This window comes from Boleophthalmus pectinirostris, unplaced genomic scaffold (genome assembly GCF_026225935.1).
Source record: "Boleophthalmus pectinirostris isolate CB_2022bp ecotype Guang Dong unplaced genomic scaffold, ASM2622593v1 HiC_scaffold_12, whole genome shotgun sequence".
Taxonomy (NCBI): Eukaryota; Metazoa; Chordata; class Actinopteri; order Gobiiformes; family Gobiidae; genus Boleophthalmus; species Boleophthalmus pectinirostris.
This window is the reverse complement of record NW_026571018.1, coordinates 26,439,344-26,460,738: the sequence shown is the minus strand read 5'-3', so window position 1 is coordinate 26,460,738 and position 21,395 is coordinate 26,439,344. Positions and strand designations below refer to the sequence as shown.

At 38.3% G+C, this 21,395-nt stretch overlaps 1 protein-coding gene across 2 annotated transcripts in view; it reads left to right on the top strand.

Moving 5' to 3' along the window:
- Window positions 1-21,395, top strand: part of dclk1a (doublecortin-like kinase 1a) — a 61,659-nt gene that overhangs the window by 14,806 nt on the left and 25,458 nt on the right. The window contains exons 3-5 of one of the 2 annotated variants that reach the window (XM_055148929.1): window positions 2,635-2,734; window positions 7,357-7,461; window positions 11,831-11,839. In XM_055148929.1, coding sequence (XP_055004904.1) covers window positions 2,635-2,734; window positions 7,357-7,461; window positions 11,831-11,839 — 214 coding nt within the window. The remainder of the gene's footprint in view (window positions 1-2,634; window positions 2,735-7,356; window positions 7,462-11,830; window positions 11,840-21,395) is intronic. The other variant, XM_055148928.1, reaches the window with a different exon arrangement.

The window sequence follows — 21,395 nt, the reverse complement described above, 5'->3', positions numbered from 1 at the left end:
TGTTTTGTTCTTTATTAAAAGTGTACACTACATAAGTTATAGTATGTTAAAAATATATGTTATTTGTATGTGGCCAACAGATGTTAAAGACCTAATTGGAGTTTTCATTGACCGATGTATAAAAACAAACTCTAAAGTATTGATACTTTGCAGCTGATATTATGAACATTTCTTGGGATTGTGATGTTAAGTTAAGGCTCTGCTCGTTTTGATCCTGAAAAATTGTTGATTAAATCCATTTTGTATTTCTTCTTAAAACGTGTTGTCAGTATTTGCTAATGTGTGCAATGAATCACAATTTCAACAGCTGAACGTTTGGTTGTAGCCATGCATGTAGACCCCCCCCCTTCCCCGAGCATAATGTCACTGCAAAATATCAATAGGCCTAAATGATATGTAAATCAACACACGTCATTCAGAGTCTAAATAGAGATTCTCTGCTGTCTATATGATGGGATATTTAATATTTCTCGGAACAAATCAGAGATGAACTTCCTTATCGAGCACCCCACTGGCCCTTACATCTCCCCTGGTGAGTGACACATCTCTTGTTAGTAAACGGCTGTATCCCTGAGCAGCAGTGGGATCAGATCAGGAGCAGAGCAATATGCAGCATGTTATGAAAGCCCGCAATAACACAGACTTAGAGCATATGAGAGGAAATGAACCAGGAGGTGATGGAGCACCAGACCACAGGGTGCAAAAGTAAATTAAAACCATCCTTATTCCACAGGGAGCCGGCCTTGTTCACAGCCCAAATTTAAAGGGAGAAAAATAACATTATGTAATCCAGGAAATCTATTTTTATTTAGACTAGTGCTGCTAGTATACAGAATTATTATCAGTGAATGTGCATTATTATCTTTAAATTTAATGTACATTTTACACTTTTCTGAATGGGCATAAGTTGTAGTCACGCACACTCACACAAACACACACACAATCACACTAAAACAGTTAAACAATAGCTCTTTCTCTTGAGCTTCAGACTGATAGCATTGTAACTATCCACATTTTGTCGACCAATGATCTGTGCCTAATAGGAAACTGAATGCGTTTGAGATGTTAATTGCTGTAAAAAGGCCGTAACAGCATCTTTTTGTTTATGTTTTGACTCGAGGCAGAGTGTGACATGCATGAAACCCAAACTGTAATAGATCTTAATAGGTTTTGAAGAGGATTTGTCATACTGCCTGAATCCACACTAGTATTCGAGCAATAAAACTGTCTGCAACCTCCAACTTACTGATATTTAAACAGTAGTCAGTGAAAGTACTTAGACTAAGTACTATGTGAAGACATCCAACTTTTTAAATGATGATAGTAGATTCTAAAACCTCCAAAAGAAGAGTAGTTTAAAATTCTTTGACACAATCCTTGATAAAACAGTTGCACACTACACAACATGTTTAATGGTAATGACTTGGTTCTAGTTTGACCCTCTTTAGTCCCAATGGTTTGGTCTGGTTCTGTTCTTGGTCTCTTTCTTGTCCACTTCAGGTTTAGTTCTCTGTTTAGTTCCAGTTCTGATGTGGTGTGTGCGTGGTGTGCTTTTGAGACTTGAATGTCATTTTAGAGTACATACTTGTCCTAGTTTGGTCCAGGTTGGACCCTGGTTTAGAAGTGATGTAGACTTGGTCCTGTTCTAGTCCATTATAGTTTACTACCAAGGTTAGTTCCAGTTTTGATGGTGCAAGTGCAGCCTTGAGTTTGTGAATTGTCAATGTGGCATTTACTGAATTAAACTGAAAAATAATGGCATGCTTGTAAGATTAAACAGTCTCTTGCTGCACGGTGAAAAATGGGTAGGCTTCTGAAAGTGAACAGCACCGGTCTGTGGCTGCTGCAAAGAGGACATGAGGGACTCATAAACAAGAGCACAAAACAGTGTTTTTACTAATTAGGAAACTTATGACATCTTTATTAAAATTATACAGATCACAAACTGCAGCAGTCTCATCTTGTACATTTTGTGCTTTCGGGTATTGAATTATAATCTTTTTATTGTACCTTAGTACTCTGTGCACTATTAGTCATGTAGTCTTCTACTAATCACACCACAGTCTGTCAAACTGATCACACCATTTTATATGGAGCCATTACAGTGTTTCCTGTGTATTATGATGACAGTTTAAAGCAAGCCTTTTAATGAAGAGCTAAACACGCCTCCCCCTTTCCCCCTTCCCTCTCCCCTGTTTCCCCTCTTTATCTCCTCTATAACCCCTCTCTCCCACCCTCTCTCTTTCCTCTCTATCTCTCCTCTCCCTGCATGTCCATTTCACGTGGCGCACTGAGAATAAATGAGTAATCAGGGTCTCATTATAACAGACCACAGCAGTGCAGTTCTTTCCAAACAAACACAAGAGCAAAAGAAGTCCTGTGTCTACTGGGACCTCCGCAGCAGCAGACTTCTCACCTGAGCTCCAAACACTCACGGTGCTGCACATAAATGATTCAAATGAAAACACCATCATAGTACACTCATCATGTATTCATATAGTGATCCACTGTCAGGATAGATGCCTTACTGTCCACCTCGTGTTGCAATAGTGCCTCTGTGATGGTTTACTGATTCTTTCCTTCTTAAATAAATACAAAGCAGCTTTCATTTATTCAAACACTTTGTTCCCTTAGGTGTCATGCCTGCAGGATTTTTTCGGTGATGAGGACATCTTTGTGGCATGTGGACCAGAGAAGTATCGTTACCAGGATGATCTGATGCTGGATGAAACAGGTATGTGCAAAATATAAAACATATAATAACAAAACCATTAACACAGCATAAAGTTTTAATAATAATACATGTTATGTCTAGGCAGGCACCTTACAAAGCAGATAAATAATACAAAAAAATTTACTGCAAGCTTTAAGGGTTCAGATGCTATAGCAACGTGAGAACAAGTGGCTTTTCAGATGAGATTTAAATAGGGGAAGAGATTCTATGGCACAGTCCGCTCTTCAAGTGCACTGCTTTGAAATGTGAACCCAGTGTTTCATATGCAGCCATTTTGCCTCTGTGCAGTGGGCCCTACTGCCTTTAAAATGGAAATGTTTGTTGGTTTGGTGTTTGCATTTATATTTCTTGCTGTGAGTCACTTGCGGTGTGGCTGTGCTCTCCTCACCATTGTGTTGTGTAGTTGTGTAGTGTTATGTTGTTATGCTGCCTGAGCTTTGGCCCTTTTATTGTGTTTGTATGAGTGCATGAGTGTGTGTGTGTTTGAGTGTGTGCGTGTGTGTGTGTGAGTGACACTCGACTGGTCCAAGAGGCCGGGCTGTGTGGGCTGTGCACTTCACTGTGGACACCACTGTCTCTCCACAACAGACAGAGCTTGAGGAAAGAAGTCTGGGTACAACAATAGTGTTCTAGCCATAGACTGTGTAAAGTCTGTGATGGTACATGAAACCAAAAAGGAAATGGACTTGAGTAAAGGTGTAATTATATGACAATACTGACAACACTATTACTGGTTATTGTTAATACTGCAGTTTAGCTTTGGTGGTTCTGCTTTTGTGTCATGAAATAATGTATGTAAAAGAATTTACGTAGTTTATCCTCCACGTACATCTCTCAGTTTAACATTGACTCACAAAAGCTATATTTATACCATGATCTTAAGACTTCTACAACAATGTGTACACAATAAAAGTAAATATCCAGGATTGCTCCAGTTTATGATTAAACATCATTATTACATCATTATTAGTAAACATGAATCATCTTGGCCCTTTAATTCCAATTTTACATATTCGGATGAATCTCCATCTCTTTGACCTTGTTTAAAGTTGATTCATCGCTCGTTCTCATCAGCTCTGACTCTGAGGGCAGCGTCTGTCCTCTCCTCACCCTCGCTCTGCCCTGCTCTGACCCCGCCCTCTCTATCCTTTTACGCCTCATTTGTATTTCCCTGTAGTCTCTGCTCTGGCGTGCATCCAGGACTTTGTTTAATTCATGTGTTTCTTTAGTCTCACCTCAGGCTTTAACTATTATTCCCCTCATGTGAGTGGTAAACAGCGGCCCCTCCTACTCTGTCCCTCAGTCTGTCACTTCCACAGGCCCAAATGAGCTAATAAGGCTCATTATTAAGAAGAAATATGCCAGACTATTGGAAACTGACAAAGAAGAGACACTTCCATTGTATTATATGGGTTTAGTAAGTCTGACAGTTTCTTTGTTCACATGAGAAACTTTTTTCTAATGACGTCACAATGTTATTTAATATAAAAGATCAAGTAAGTATCTTTTAGTTACTACTGTATAAACTTTCAGCACATATATAAATCATGCCTGGATTAACCACTGCATAAAAACTCCGTATGTGCTGAGTTAGACAGAGATCATTTCCAGTTTGATGTGATCCACCAAAGGCTGTTGGTCTGTAAAATGTATGTTTCTGAAATTGTGGTAGCTCTTCTACAGTTCTAATATTTGGTTAATTTAGGGTCACTTTTATCCACTTTTTGTTTAGTTTCTTGGTTAGAACTACTGTAGCAATTATGTAGTCATTTTAGACCTGGGTTAGCCGTAGTTAAGGCCTGGAAAAGTACTATTATAGAGTAGTATAGATCTGGTGAGATTGGATTTTCTTTGATGGTTCTGGAAAGTTTGAGAACCATAGGAGTGTTAAACCTGCCCTCTAAATACTAACTGATCAATCAATTTTCTTATATTTTTCTGTTGGCTCTTCTGTATTTTCTATGCTAATAATAGATCATTCTAACACCAACAGCAGTGAAGTGTGAGTGTGAGCAGCTGTAGTTCATTTGGTAGCCATCTGCATCTTAATTAAGAGTAAATAAACATGTGACTGTACATTTAGCCATCTTTTTCCTAAATCTTTATCCTAAATCTTTATCCTTTATTAGTTTTACATTTCATTTTTACCCATGTTTGAGCTCAGAACTGTGTGCTTACTGCTGTTGTTTCCTTGGGGCATGATACTTTACCCATTTTGCCTATGATGGTGTTAATGTGGTGTGTGTGAATGCCTCAGCCACCCAGCCCCAAGGCAGCTGTGGCTATAGGCTTGTCTTGATAACAAAGTTTAAAGTACAATATGTTGTCAGAGAAAATATCATAATAAACAATATTTACAATACTTCATGCTATTAACACAATAACCCTAAAGCAAAATCATTTCAGTGAACCCTTTTCTAAATGAGTTATAGATAAAACATGAGATGCAGTAAATAAAAAGAGTTACTTATTCAACCTTCTACAGTTCAAATCGTTTTGAGCTACAAATAAATAACAAAAGATTTGCCTTGGTGAGTAGAAAATGCAAACACAACATATACTGAGCCCTACATATCATTTATTGAATGATAAGTCAATCTGGTAATTACTGTGACGGCCTAGCAGTGGCTACTTATAGGTTTTCAATGTGTGGGCAGTGAATGAATTATTAGATTACAGTAGTCTGGGAAGCACTTTATAATACCATTGCTATTTAAGCTGTAGCTGTTTTTCTCAGAGCCTTTACACTTTTATACATTTTTACTTTATTCATGGGTATCATCTGCCTGTTATGCTGCCATTTTGAGGATGATAGACAGTTCAAAAGTATTATTGTTTGTTCAGTGGTTAATTCATGTGGCAACTTGGTAATATTTTCATCACTCTGAAAGCCATGGACAACTCCAGCGCAGCTCTAGACCCTGGGCCAAAGTGCGTGAGGTACAGTGAAACACGTCTTTATACCAAAAGAGAGTGCTGCCATCAGACTGAAAGTGTCCTATTCTGACTGTATAATTATCACATCTGCCTCAGCCTGACACGCTGTCATCGTGTTAACCCAATACGCTTTGTGCATTCATCAGTGGACCACACTTGTGCGCTTTGTGGGGACATTACACACACTTTCATTTCACTCTTTTTCTGAAACCTACGCTCGGCTTGTATTATTGAAGCAGATTTGGCCTAAATGTAAGTAACGTGAAACAAAATCTCTATAGTACTTACAGCCAATGCATTCTTATTATGAATCCTAAATTTAAAGGTGCACAGTATAACTTGGGGCAAGGTCTGCTCAAAACATGAACTCTTACTTTGAGCGGAGTTGCTTTACTTGTGTAACTTGGCCTGGTGGAAATACATAATACATATATATATTCCATGGAAAATACATATGTTCGTAGCCATACTGCAGAACATTTTAGGCAAAGCAATTATATCTCCATGGAAAATGCAATGGCAGTCCCTCTAGAAAAGTTACACAGTGCACTTTTATCTTGTATAAAACCATATCTAACCTCATAAACACCTCGCATAGACTTATGGTTTCCCATGATTTCACTCTGAACAGCTTTGTCCATGCGTAAAGGCAAACAGAAATAAACAGAAAAAAAGACAAACATGTTTTTAAAAAGAAAAGCTCACATGCACGCGCACATGTTAGACTGGGGCCCACTCTTGGCCTGTGGTAATGAGTGGTAATGGGCTGTTTAATGAACAGGAGATTTAAGAGGAGAGGCAGAGGGACAGTGTTTATTTTTACTATCACATGGCTCATTTACTGGAGCTTTGAATCATACAAGACAACTGTGAGTCAGAGTCTTCACTCCAAAAGAATCTGAAAAGATTCATGAAGGTCAATGTGCATCCTTTGTCAACAGTGTTAAGAGAGATGTGCAAATGTTTTCTTCAGAGAACAGGCAATATTACTGAATCAGAACATGTTGAAAAAGTCAATTAGCTTTAATCATTCAAAGGTTCATTACTGCTTGTGTCTAAAAAGATGCCACTGTTTTACTTGTAATGCTCCAAAGTTTGACATTAGTTTTAACCATACTGATGGAACCATTTAAAAAGTTACACAGAGCAGCTTTAAAGGTTCTTGATAACTGCCACAAAAGGTACAAAACAATATTCACACTTTGTAGTGACTCACCTGTGAACCAAGTGTTGCCTGCACAAGCTGTTGAGATAAAAGGGAGGTTATATTTAAAAGTGCTAATAAGGTCTCACATCATGTACAGCTTGGTACTTATTTTTATCCCATTGCACATTTTTGAATCCTGTTAAATCCTAAGTGCAATACTTTCTTAAGTTTAAAAGTACACCAACAACCTTCTCTTTTTTCACACTGAGCTGCTCAAATGTTTGCACAAGTTTTTGACTGGAGCTGGAGACTGACAATGCACTGCTTGTTATGCAGCAGATCACTCCATGTTTTTTGTGGATTTACTTGTTCATACAAAAACTGAATGACTTGGGAGTAGAGGCAGTTATAAATATAGCTTGAGTTGAGGTTTAATTCAACATTCTCTCTGACAGTTGGATAGCTTCAGAATGGGCCTCTTACACACACCTCTGGTACAAGAATCCTTTTTAAACTTCTCTGTGTTTCGATTTTGTAGAGTGTCGGATGATGAAGTCAGTGAACTATGGGAAAATGTCCTCGTCCCTTAACAGATGCTCCCCCAGAACTGTCCAGGCCCTGCGCAGCAAGTCCCCCGCTTCTGGTAAGACAATGCAACAAGTTTAAAGGGACATGTGTGGTTTTGATTTATTTATTTTTTTATTACATTAACTGTGTCAAATCAAACATAGTCCTTACTGCTAACAATAACAATGTATATTCTTAAAGGTCCTACATTACACAAAATGGACTCATAAGCCATGTTATAATGCGAGTTGTCAATCAAAATGCTCTGATCCACCTTGTGATGTCATGTAACGGTTAGTTTTCATGTTAACAGCTGTCTTTTACTTTTAGTTCAGTAGAGACTGGAATTTCCAGAGCTAAAATTATCCAAATGATTCTAGTGAAGAACTTCCTGTTTTACTACATAACATCGCAAGGTGGAACAAAGTGTTTTCAGTTTGAGGGCCTGTTTACACGAGAACGCTTGCGGGTAGAAATGACAAAATATTTTATCGGAAGTGCCTTTCGTTCAGATGGTTATGGTGTTTTTGGGGCTTAAAAATGCAAAAATCTGAAACCACCCTCCAGAGTGGAAAAGTTGAATATGCTCTGCCGTAGCATTTCCGTCTACACTGCCCAAGACGCAAAACTCTGGTCAGATCTGCTCACGTCACGTACGTGTTTATGTCACATACTGTACATCACCACCTAGCATCACCACCAAGCCGCCTGGCATGCATACCCAATTGAATTCAACACACTTTTGCGTCACCATATGCACGCAAATTTCCACCCGAAAACGCTCGTCTAAACGCAGAATAAAAAGACGCGACGCCACTTTTGCATCTTCAGTTCAGACCGTCATCATATAAACGTAGCCTGAGAGAAGAACAGGATTTATGTGCTAAACATGTGTGAATGGAATAAAACACAACTCCAGGCATTTTGCGATGAGAAAACAAAACTACATCAGAGAATAGAGTAATACCGGCCCTTTAATTACACAAACTTTGAATATGATGACCAAGTTGTTTATAATTTGCAGTTTTGGTTCTCAAGACTATTATCCAATCAGAAAGCAGGATGAGTCACACAAGACTGTCTAATTTGGGTTGCTAATGCTGAATTCAGTATTTAGGACATAAAGTTGAATACTGATTACTTGACTTTCACATTACAGACAGCAAGGAGGCATGAGACAATAGTTATGGCAACAGTAGTCAAAATATTACACACACATCTTAATGTGGTTACCTTCCAGTGGAACCGTTTAATAGACTTGTTATGCTGAAGTAGTACTGACTAATAATATTTACCAATAAACAAAATTGGCAACAACATCCACATTAGCTTTCATTCATTAGCCATGTAGCAATTAGCAATTTCCTTAGTTTCTGTGCAAATCCTGAACACTGGCGCTGATAATGATGATTACAGTTGGGAGTCCTGATGCTGTTTTTTGTGATTGCGTGGTGTTTTCAGCTCATTACTGGATCAGTGTAGCGCCAAATGAACAGTTCAAATAGGCCCTGAACATATCAATCTGAGAGCACTGCAATGTTTGTCTGTCAGTGTTTAGCCCAGTGCCTTGCTGTGCGTCTGGTGCAGGCAGAATATGAATTCAAATGAACGTGATTTCACAAGGGAATGGGGGAAAAAAACTGAAAAATTACGATGAGAGAGAGGGAGAGGGGGAGAGACAGAGACAGAGAGAGGAGAAAGAGGGGGAGAGAAAGAGAGTGAGAGAGCGAGAGAGGATGGGGCTGGTGACTCAATTCTGCAGCTCTGCACAATGAATGAATCTCATACAACTGCTTTATCAAAGGTAGAAAACTAGAGCAAGAGAATACTATGTTGTGCGGAAGAGGTTCTGGGCCATATGACAAAAAATGTTGTTAAAAAAACAGTTTTTCCCCTTGTATTAAACAATACATTTTTCAATTCATTTTATTTTAAATAATTAAAAACAAATATGGCTTATGTGTATATAAACAATCATAATAACACAATATCAATAAAAATACAAACACAGTTAGTACATGCTTTTAACCTATGCCAAAATTAACATACAAACAAAATAAATCCTCCAAAATCTGAACTTCTTGTCTCCTTGACTCTTCTACCTCTACTACCAAAGCATTGTCTAAAAACATGTTTGATTAAAAAAAAAAAACATGTCCAGAACACCTCCCGAGGAAGGAGCCCAGGAGGCATCCAGAACATATTCCCGAGCCACCTCAATTAGCTTCTCTTGACGTAGTGGAGCAGCAGCTCTACTCTGAGCTCCTCCCGTGTGACTGAGCTCCTCACCCTATCTCTAAGGGGAATATCAATTTGATATTTGAAATTCACACAGTTCTCCTTGCAAATTATGTTGATCAAGTGAAAAGGGATTCTGTGAAAAAAAACAAAAAAACAACAACAACAAAAAAACAAAACAATAATGATATAAGCAGATTGTCACACATCCATATGAAATTAATAAATAAATGAGTAATAATGTAATAAATCTGCACCAATATTTCCAAACTAATATACAGTGAAGTCAGAAAAAAATATCTTCAAAATAATATAGCACAATTGAATTAAAAGATTTGTGTAGTAAATGTACCTCATTTACTACGGTTTGCATGGCTCATCCTGTAGTGAATGCTGATGCTCACAATAAGAATGTGATGAATGCCCTGAGAGGAGGAGGATTTATTTGAATGTAGCCTCCTGCTTAGGTCTGATTAGCTCCACACATATGAACTTGTCCTTTGTGACTGCACAGCTTGAGTGTTGCCTGGTGGTGAATGTGATATTTTGTATGCAGCTCACGCATGTCTCTTATCCTCCTGTAATAGTTGTTTGGGAATATGAGTCTAGTGATTGGGAGGCTGATGTAACACAGAGAAACCCCACTGGAAGAGTCAGCCCCACACCTCTACACAACCACTTTAAAAGCAAAAGCAAAAGACAAGTGAAATTACTATAGGGCGAGTTCCTTCATTTGAGTTTGAATATCCAGGTGACAAAAACTGGAAGATGACAACAGATACAAGAACGGCTCAAGTACTGTACATATTTATAAAGCACAAAACAGAAAAAGAAATGAAAGATAGAAATTAACATGTCAGCAAATATTGGATATATAGAAGGAATGTGAGCTTTAAGATAGGCTGGGTTCATTGGTTGGTTGTTTATTTTGTTGTTACTGTGATCAAAGCAACAATTTTCAGCTACATTTTATATTCAGCCTATTGCAACTCGTATTTCAGATGGTCTAACATTGTTCATTTAACTCTTCATCGTGTCAAAACAAAGAAACAGCAAAACCAAAAATGGCCAACAAGTGATAAAGAAGGTTGTGTGATGTCACCCATGGCATTCAGCTCCAGGCAAAAGAAGCTCACAACGATAGTTATAGGAGCGAATTTATTTACATACAAATAGGATCATGCAGAACAGGTTAATATGAATATTTTAAGACCAAAATGAGGAGGCTCACTGCAGCAGTTACAGAGAGAGACCATGAGTTGATGAAGTCAGAAGTGTCCCCATGAACACTTCCTATTTGTGACATGGTAGCTAGTGGGTGAATTATGTCCATTTAATTGATGTGATGAACACTAACCAATCATCAAATCTGTTGCCATATTAGCTCAAATAGACAGTCCACCCTACTTCATGCAGTAAGAAATTAAATATCTTTTGCAATTTGAAAATCAGGGACAGCTTAAACAAGTCTTTCTTTCTTTTATTGGCCCAGTTGGAGTGATATTAACTAGAGAAACCGGTAACACACCACCAAGGACATGTACACTTTAATCAAACAGTGTCCTGAATCTCCAACAGTATTCAAGGGGCAAAATGGCAGATCCCAATAAGGAGGAGTTGTTTACTTGTGAGTGGTGCAGCAGAGGAACACCTAAGATGGAGGACGGCAGGTGTGGCTTATGGAGAGAAACTTATGTGAAACTTTGGGGAAAAGGTTATGAGGATGACTCATAGTCTGTGTGATCTGGGCTGTCTCTGTCTACACTGCACAGAGACTATTTCAGAAAGAGAGAGAAGAGGGAGGGAGGCGGAGAGGGAGAAAGAGAGAGAGAAAGAGGAGTGATAGAGGGGAGGGAGAGGATAGAGTGAAAGTGGAGCGTTTGACACAGAGAGGAGGGAGGTGGTAGAGAGACAGAGAGGGAGAGAGAAGGGAAGGAGGAAGCAGAGACTGAAGAGAGAGAGGGAGAGAAATGGGGATAAGGGAGTGATAGAAATAGAGAGATGGAGAAAAACAGTGGGGAGAGTGAAAGAAGGAAGAGAGAGAGAAAGAGAAAGTGAGGAAGACAGAGAGAGTGAGGGAGGTAGAGAGACAGACAGAGAGGAAGTTTGGGGTAAAAAATGAAAAACAGACTCAGCCTGGTAGCCATGGAAACCCGGAACATGCAGTGGCCACTGATACAAAAGAGAGTAACACCCAAATAAGGCAGTGTCTTCCTGTCAAATGGCCTCTAGCCAATTACCACAGCTTGTACTCTTGTACTTTATACTTGTACCACTCTAACATAAGTCAGTAAATGTACTTATTTGTCTGATTTGAGTGTTAAGATTAAATTGGTCATAATAATGGCAAATCTATTAAAAAAAGTATTCATGGTTCTTCCAGGAATAAAATCAGCATAGATTAGTGCAGATTGGCAGTCTCGTTTCAGTGAATATAATAATCCACGACTACTGAAATATCATTGAATGCACATGCAGTGAATGAGTAATGCACAAAATTGTAAGTGTCTGGAGAAGCACATGATTATTATCATAGTCATAGCTGGAGTAATAGACGAAACAGCAGTAAATGTGCGTTCTTCTTGAGGAGTCTGATGAGAGTAACACCCAAAAAAGGCAGCGCTTCCTGTGAAAATGGCCTGATGACTGACGCTATTGGCTGGAGGTCTTAGTCACAATTACTTCCTGGTTTTGGCATAACTGAGCACAACACGTCGTCACGGCCAATGTTCCCAATCTACCCCAGGTTTTTGTAAACATGTTATTATCTATCATTGTGTGTGAGCAAGAGGGAGAGAGGGAGAGAAGGAGGAAAGGAGGAGAGGAGGAGACAGGAAGCATGACCCTGAGTGAATGATGCTCTACACTTCATACACTACAGTGCACCGTCAGAATATGTCCTCACCGGTAACACACGGTGAAAGCAACTTATGTAATGCTCCCTTCAAGAGTGTGTCCCGGAGGTTAGTAAACACATGCACAATGAATTAAAGAAGAGTACAAAGATAAAAAAGAAAAAGTCCTGATGTAGACTTGGTTTTATCTTATTCTAGTCTTGGTTTAGTGCTGCTCTAACCCAGGTTTGTCCCATTTAAAAAGTATGTAATCCAAAATATACAGACATTTTTTGTTATGTTAATTCACTTTTATCTATTTATGAAAGCTCAAAGGGTCCATATTCCTCTATTTTCTGATCCTTTATAATATTGTTTCCTCATTAAAAACATACCAGAAGTTGTATTTGTTTCATTCACACGTTTATCACTCAATTCCTGCATATTTAATTAAACTTTTATTAATCTTTCCAGCTTGTAATGTCATGTGGTAATACAGGAAGTGCTCTGCTATGTTTTTAAATTTTATACACTTTCACTAGAATTACTTGCATCATTTCAGCCCTATAACTACCCATTTCTACTGAACAAAAGGTAAAAAGTAGCTGTTAACTTGAAAACTACCACTTCATGACATCACAAGGTGGAACATTTTGCATTTTGAGCTTTAGAGATGAAGACAGATTAATGCAGGATTACTCAAACATGCGTGAATGAAACAAAACACAACTCCAGGTATGTTTTTCACTATATAACATGGCTTAAAACGCAAAACTGTTATTATTTTCCATAATATAGGACCTTCAAGTCCTCTGAAGTAAAGTAAAAACAAGTACGTTCCATGAAACTGTGGTGAGGATTTGATGGCTCGTATTATTTCACTGGTAGTACTTCCAGGCTGTCAGAAGTAACAGTAGTCATTAACCTTGCAAATCTAATTTCACAATTTCTCAGCTCTGAAGTGTCCCAAAAAATGTGTGAATATTTGACCACATTGTCTCCAGCAGAGATGTGGCCTGGTTATAATCGATGGCAAAAAAAAAAAAAAAAAAAAAAAATCTAAATCTAAATTTCTATCCAAATTTTGCCACTGAAATATTTTGGGCAGAGCAAAAGTCCAAGCGTTCACACAGCTCACAACGCCAGTGCAAATTTATTTTTCACATCCAGTGCTTTTAAAGTTTACACCTTCAGATATTAATTTGGTTCCCGATATCCTGTGGCATGCTTTCATTTCCAGTAGATATGCTTGTATTACATTTGGATTTGGCATTCCTTATGTGCTGATGCCCTCCCTGCTGAAACCTTCTCCAGTGGCTCAGGTGGTAGAGCTTATAACTGGGCAGCCAGTGGTGTAAATCATTCTCTGTTCTTCCTTTGTGTCTTTTGGCAGAACAAATCACCAATCTTGGTGTGTGAATAAAGTAGCTTATACTAACATTAAGAGTTGGGTGCGAATATTGGCCTACAGTAACGCTTGTCAAACTTGAAGACAATACTTGAAGACATTATTTTTTTATTGAAGACAATACTGCATTGTGACTGATTAAAGCAAAATAGATTCTTGTGAGCTTTAAGTCTTGTTATAGTGTTGTTATTTCATCAAAATCATACTTGGAGTTGTGTTTTGTTTCATTCACACATATTTGAGTAACTCTTTATTATTAGTCCATTTACATCTCCAAAGCTTAAAATGCTCTGTTCCAAGTTGTGATGTCATGAAGTGGTCATTTTCAACTTAACAGCTACCTTTTACCTTAGTGCAGTAGAGATTGGCAATTTCAGGGCTGAAATTATCCAGATGATTCTACTTAAATGTGTGTAGTTACAAAGCACAATAGAGCACTTCCTGTATTGTCATATTGCATCACAATGTGGAGTGTTTTCAGTTTGGAAAAAAAAAAATACTGCTAAATATGCAGGGTTTGTGTGTTGAAACAAAACACAACTCCAGGTATGTTGTGATGAGGAAACAACATTATAACATAGATCAGAAAATGAGAACTTTAAAATCTAATATACAGTACATTCCCTTATGCAATTTATTTGTTACCCATATGTGATTTTCCTCTTTGCTCCATTACCATGAGATCACCACAACATCCGCCCATGCTTGTGTTACCATCGGAAGTCAAACCTCGTATTTGTGACAATGTGGACAAAGAACTGTGCTTTGTGATACTGGGAGGGAGCTGTTTTCTCTCATTCATTCAGTTCAGTACGGCACAGGCGCCATAAAAGAGTCCATTAATTTAAAAGCCTTCTGCTCATCACGAGGTACGCTGATAGCGGCCTTCAAGTCCTGTATTCATTATTACTTCAACAACAAAGACATAGAATATGATTTTTTCCCATGCGATAGACCGAGGTGTGAGAGGAGGAAGTGGAGGAAGTTAATGCTCATGGTTATTGTGCTGAGCTGTTTTTTTTACCTATAAACTCTGATCATACGCAGAGGGGCCGGAAAGCTGATCTAGTCTTGTAGCAGTTAAACAGTTTTTTCTTGACAATACTACATGTTTTTATTGCATCTATTTATTTTAGTTTCTTTTGTTGCCTGCTTCTGAAGTTTGGATATGATTTAAGACTGTTATATGTCCTCGGATACAAAGTAAACATGCTTTACTCAATCATAATTGTAATGTGGAATTCATATTTTGCATAATGTACACTTTGTTTAGATTTCTATACAAAGATATTTTTTTTGCTCTTAAAGGTGCATTGTGTAACTTTTCAGGTTGAGGTTCTGTTACCTGCTTGTCTTCATGAATATGTCATTGTTCTGCTTGGAATGTTCCACAGTATGACATTAAACAGTTTTTAAGTTCTTTTTTCAGACTGTTTGTTTTCATACTGACAGTTTCGACTGCTCACTAGCGGTCTTCCTCAGAGTGGTCATGTGATGTTGCTTTGACGTGTTGGTCAGCTGATTTATACACGTTCTGGCGCTGTCTTCCTCCAGTAGGAACACTGTAAGGAAGATCGCTAGTGAGCAATCGAAACTGTCAGTATGAAAACAAACTCTTGGTCTGAATAAACAATCCAATAACAAAAATTATTGGAAGATCAAATGAACCTCATTAGACTCATTAGACTCTACCTTCCATTTATTTAATTACAGGTTATATAGCTCAAAAATACATAGAAAAACAGACATTCACACTGTGAGTGGGGTTGCCTCTCCACAGATCTGACTCATAACTTGGTCTGGTTTGGTTTCCATGAAGATAGAAAGGTTTAATACCTTACTGTGAAACATTACAGACAAAGCAATGCTATCTCCATGGAGAAAAGCACTTGATGGACCCTTAACAAGTTACACAGAAGTTACACAATGCAACTTTAAAGGTCCCATATTGTGCAAAATTGACTCTTGCAGCTTTAAACCATGTTAAAATGTCGTTACCTCCTCAAAAACATATGTGGAGTTGTGCTGTGTTTCATTCACACATGTGTGAGTGAGCCTTTCTTATTAATCTGTCTACATCTCCAAAGCTCAAAATGCTCTGTTCCACCTTGTGATGTCATGAAGTGGTAGTTTTCAAGTTAAAAGCTACCTTTTGCATTTTGTTTAGTAGAGATTGCAAGCCTGAAATTATCCAAATGATTCTAGTGAAGGTGTCTGCACTTTAAAAACATAGTAAAGCTCTTCTTGTATATCCATAACATCACAAGGTGGAACAGAGTGTTTTGACTAAACTTAAAAATGCAGGATTTTTGTGTTAAACATGTGTGAATAAAACAAAAGAGGACTGCGGGTATGTTTGCAATGAGGGAACAACATTATAACATAGATCCAAAAATAGTGTAATATGCTCCCTTTAAGCGGATTATCCAACCAAAAACCATAATGAGCTCCCTCCCCCTCATTTTGGGTTGCCAGACTAAATACCCAAAAGGCTCTCTATGAGATGTGTCCTCACAGTTAATGGCATTCCAGGTTCAGTTGTGATTATATTGTTGTTGTTTTTATATGGAGTACATGTCACAGCTGTCACCTATAAATGGTCGAGACAAATAGAACAGCTAAAGCTTTATGAAACAATCCACTGTAGTCATGAGTTTGTTAGGACTTTGGAGGATTATTTTTGCCCATTCAAAATATATAATTTAGATTTAGATAGATTTGGCAACAGTAGCTCAGTTGGTAGAACATTTTGTCCACTGATCCAAAGGTTGGCAGTTTGAATCCCGTTCTCGACTTAGACGTCATTGGTTGAGTGGTCAGATCCGCTCACTCTGATCAGGTTGGCTGATGCGATTGCAGCTCCCTCAGATGATTGCTGTCATGGCGTCCTTGGGCAAGACACTTAACCCTCCTCGGCCCCATTGTCATTGTACACTAATGTATGAATGTGTGTGTGAATGGGTGAGTGGTTCCTTGATGTAAAGTGCTTTGAGTGCCTTGAAGGTGGTAAAGAGCTATCATTTGGGTTGTGAAATGCTCTGGCTAATGTCTGATCTTTCATGACTTTGAAACCATGGATAGTATTATTGTACATAGTATTATTTACACAGACATCCAACAGCACGTGCACAAAGCTTGTATCAGGCCTAACTGTGCAGCAGACAGTGAAGAGACAGGCAGATGGACACACTGACACAGGGCGGAGGACAGGCCAAGAGGAAGATGGTGGAGACATGCTGAGATGGCCTTGTGAATTGACAAACGCATGTCATGGGATTGGAAATATGTCCATCACAGAGTGCATTTAAAGCAGCATTATGCAACTTTTACTGTGGAAAGTCTCCAGAGAGATGTTTTGCTTTAGAAAGTTTGACAGTATGACATTAAAGCGCCTATATTATGCTGTTTTCTGTATTATCTTTGTTATAATGTTGTTTTCTCATCAAACATGCCTGATGTTGTGGGTTTTTTCATTCACACGTTTAACACACAAACCCTGCATATTTAGGCTGAGTTCTTCTCTCAGAATGAAAACACTCTGTACAACTTTGTGATGTAATGTGGTGATATAAGAAGTGCTCCACTGTGTTTTTAAACATCTTCACTAGAATCATTTGGATAATTTTAGCCCTGGATTTGCCAAGCTCTACTGAACTAAATGTTAAAAGAAGCTGTTAATTTGAATACAACCACTACATGACATCATAAAGTGGAACAGAGCATTTTGAGCTTTGGAGATGTAGGCAGACTATTAATAAAGGATTACTCAAACATGTGTGAATGAAACAAAACAGAACTATGGGTATGTTTTTGAGGAGGTAACACCATTATAAAATGCCTTAAAGCTCACAAAAGTCAATTTTATGTAATATAGGACCTTTAAAGTTATAATACAGACAAATAGATGGTGTCACATGGAGTTACAAATAATTGTAGTATTATGTTATAGTTTTTATCTGTGAATTGATGTTGATGTTTAACTAGTTTTCTTCTTGCTGACATTGCTTGGTAAAAATCGGTCAGTCAAAGCATTTCTCATCAGTATTTCTGTACAATACATGAGCTCAGTTCTATCTCATTTCGTTTCAGAGCAGGTTCCAACAAATATGCAAAATCAATACAGAAGCCTTGTAAAAATAAACACCTGTACAACAGCAGCTTTCGCCTCAGAACAGGCTTCTTCGTCTCCCCATCTTTGCTCTTGTTCTGATCAGAAACATTAAACTGCTCTCATGTCTGAATCATGACTCCTCCATGATTCATTCACTTAAATTAAAGACAGTGAATCATATCTCTCTATATTATTACTGCTTTTATAGTCTCAAGAGGTGATGAAGGGTAAGTTGCTTTATAAATCTAGACTGGACTAGACTCTTCTTTCCCCTCAACTCTTTGGTATATGAAGAGTTTTTGAGTTTTGCATGTTATTTGTCTGTTGAAACAAAGCAAATTAGTTTTCCTTTTGTGACAATAATAAATACGGTAAAGTTATTTTTTTTGGAGCTAGGTTCAGGCTCTCTGAAAATCTAGCACCCCTTATTTCATGTATTGCGTGTACATTGTAAGTTCTATCTTTCTTTGTTCAGAGCCTCTTATAAACCATATGCACTATTTATGGCATGTATGGCACATTGTATAGCGTGTTAGCCTGACGTTGTGTTCAGCGTCTCCCGTTGATGATGTCACCACCCCAGCTGAGCCGCACACACATGAGCCCAAAATAAAGTGAGAAGGACTTTCACTCACACTCGCACCATCTGTCCCGTGCTCTCCAACGACTCATGTCAGATAAAATTAACTGAGCAGTCGTATATTTCTCCTCACCTTTCTCCTCTCTGTCACCAGCACAAAGTCATCACATGATATGAATCTGGGTTAGAAATAGAAACTGCTAAAATATGAGAAACCAATGGGGACAAGCATTAGGACCTCATGCCCTACGCACATTGATTTGCACTAAAACCAGATACATTTTACACCAACTAAAGTTTCAGTTAAGGTGTTCTGACAGAGGTTTAAATTGAAGACGTTTTACCTTCCATCCAAGAGGCTTAAAGGAAACGATGGCTTTAGTTACTTTAGTTTTTTTTTTTTTGAGTGGAATTAAGGTAAAACATTTTTCTTACAATGGAATATTTCTTGAGGACTGTGGGATTACACATGCAGAAAGGATGCATTGTAGTAGACGTCATTATTCACAAGTATCGTCTTTTTAGTTTTCATTTTGGTCTACTGGCTCTTTGACCCCAAAGATTTTTCAAGCTGCTGCTTCTTTATTCTTGTACAAGTTAAAACTCCTTCCATATCTTCTCTGTGCTATTAGTTTTATCTGTCAGTGGCCATAATGTTATGTCTGATCGGTATCCAACTCACTCATCATTTTGACAAATTGTGAGAAGCTGGAGTTTTGTATGAAAACAAATGATATCTGGTCCAAACCACAGCACAGCACATTCCGATGTATCTCTGAGGCAGTGTATTGATATTTACACTAATGGTAAAATAATGGCCTCCCGGCAGCTTCCGCTGTGCAAAATCATTTGTACTTTCAGCTGTTCTTTGATGGGGAAAGAAAATCCTTGTTCCCATTGACATTTCTCTGATTGCTTCTGTAAGTCTATTATTGGTGAAACTTTTAATAGAAATGTATATTACTTAGGCCAAATATGTTGTGTTCGTACAGTTTTTGTAGCTTACAGTGTATCTTCACTCTTACTGCCTGGTTTCTGTATGATCCAGAACCCTGTGTGATACTGGACACAACATTATTGCAGCTGCACATTACAAACTCTGAATGCAGCCAGACTCATTAGGCTATAGTGATGCCAAAACACGACTGACACGACGCAAAGATGATCGATTACTGCATTGAATTCTGCATTTTAGTGAGATTTATCTGACTAAATGTAAGAAAAGATCATTTGTTTTTGCATATACACATATCTTTAATATTAATTGCCCAGCCTGTGAACATTTTGTACCCAACTTTCTCATTCTTGTCAGCAGCTCGTTGCAACTTTGAACTATTTTCTCATCACGTTTCAGAGTGCCACGGTCACAGTGCCATATGCCTATTCTCTGGCCACTTATCCGAGATCACAAAAAATGTCCACACACTCATCACCACCACCAAACAGCTCGAAAATAGCCTCTTCGCTTTTGAGTTAGCGTTTGGCTCGCGATCACTGCTTGCCTCCCCAAAGATCGCCTTAAATCTCATTCACCGTCTGACCACACGCCAAATAAAAATAAATATGTACTTTCTCTCTTCCCTCTCCATCTTCCCTCCTTAGCCCATCTCTCTCTCTCCTTCGCGCGTCACCGTTTGCGCAAGCAGCGGCACCAGAGTAGTACCGCGCGCTCGCCTCGCTTCATTCACCACTATTTACTATCAGCACACAGACGGTCCGTTTCTCCTCCTCTTCCTCCTCCTCTCACATTGGATTATCACTGTGCTTTTCACCATGTTGGAAGTGGAAGGTATGATTTCGATTTTGAGCTGCCAATTAGCGTTTGAACGTTTATGTAAATTGGAGTATCATCGCCGCGAACTTTCCCCGTCCCTTCAAACGTTAATATTTAATTACATGCCAGCGGTCATCGCGTATATGACCCTATTAGCCCAGTTTTTCTTAGATGGTGAATATTGAGTCGGTTTTCCGGGTGTAGGTGATGCTTTATGATGCTAATATTTATCGTTGTGTAACCGATGGGAGCGTCAGTTTCTGTGCGTAACGCTACTTCATTTCATCAATGAAAATCCCCAGCTATCGCCTCGTTTTAAATCAGCTGCTTATTAATTTTATATCGGGAGAAGCAATAAGCAGTTGTGCAACGTGTCTATTCGTGCAGTCTGCTATTTTGGTCTGTGATGGGCTTTACATCTCTGTCTTGAATTATTTACAAAGTTGTTTGATCTCAACGGGAATAGCGAGGATAGCGGCAGGACGCGGACCACTTTACTGCTTCCGTTGGTTTGGTTTGACTGGCTATATTTTTTCTCTAATGGGAACCAGAGCTTGAAAGCAGTTAATAATAGACGGTTTACACTGAGTATTTCATTAAATATGACCAGCTGGTTTTACAAGAGAAGTTAGGTATGAAGATGGGTGGTGTTTTGTCATTCTATACATTTTCTAACAAGCGCACCTGCCTGGGTTCAAGGGTCAGTTTGGTTTATAAATTTAAAATGTGACTTGACTTCGTGCATTTTTATCACTGTGGTTCTTTATTAAGATCATACAGGTATTCAGCGATGTGTAGGTCATAGAAAGGAACATAGTGGGACATCAAGAACACCGTGATCTAATTTTCCTTGGCGTGAAAACATATAGGCTATATGATATGAGTAACGTAATATTTATAAACACCACCATGCATCATTTAGAGCCATTTTAATAGGTATTTTCCATATTTGTTAATGCTGTTTTGATTTATAATTACTGACACTTCTCTGGTGCCAAGCTTTATTAAAATAAATAAATAAATTGAGAGTTGTAATTACATGCGATTTGTATTTTCAGCACATTT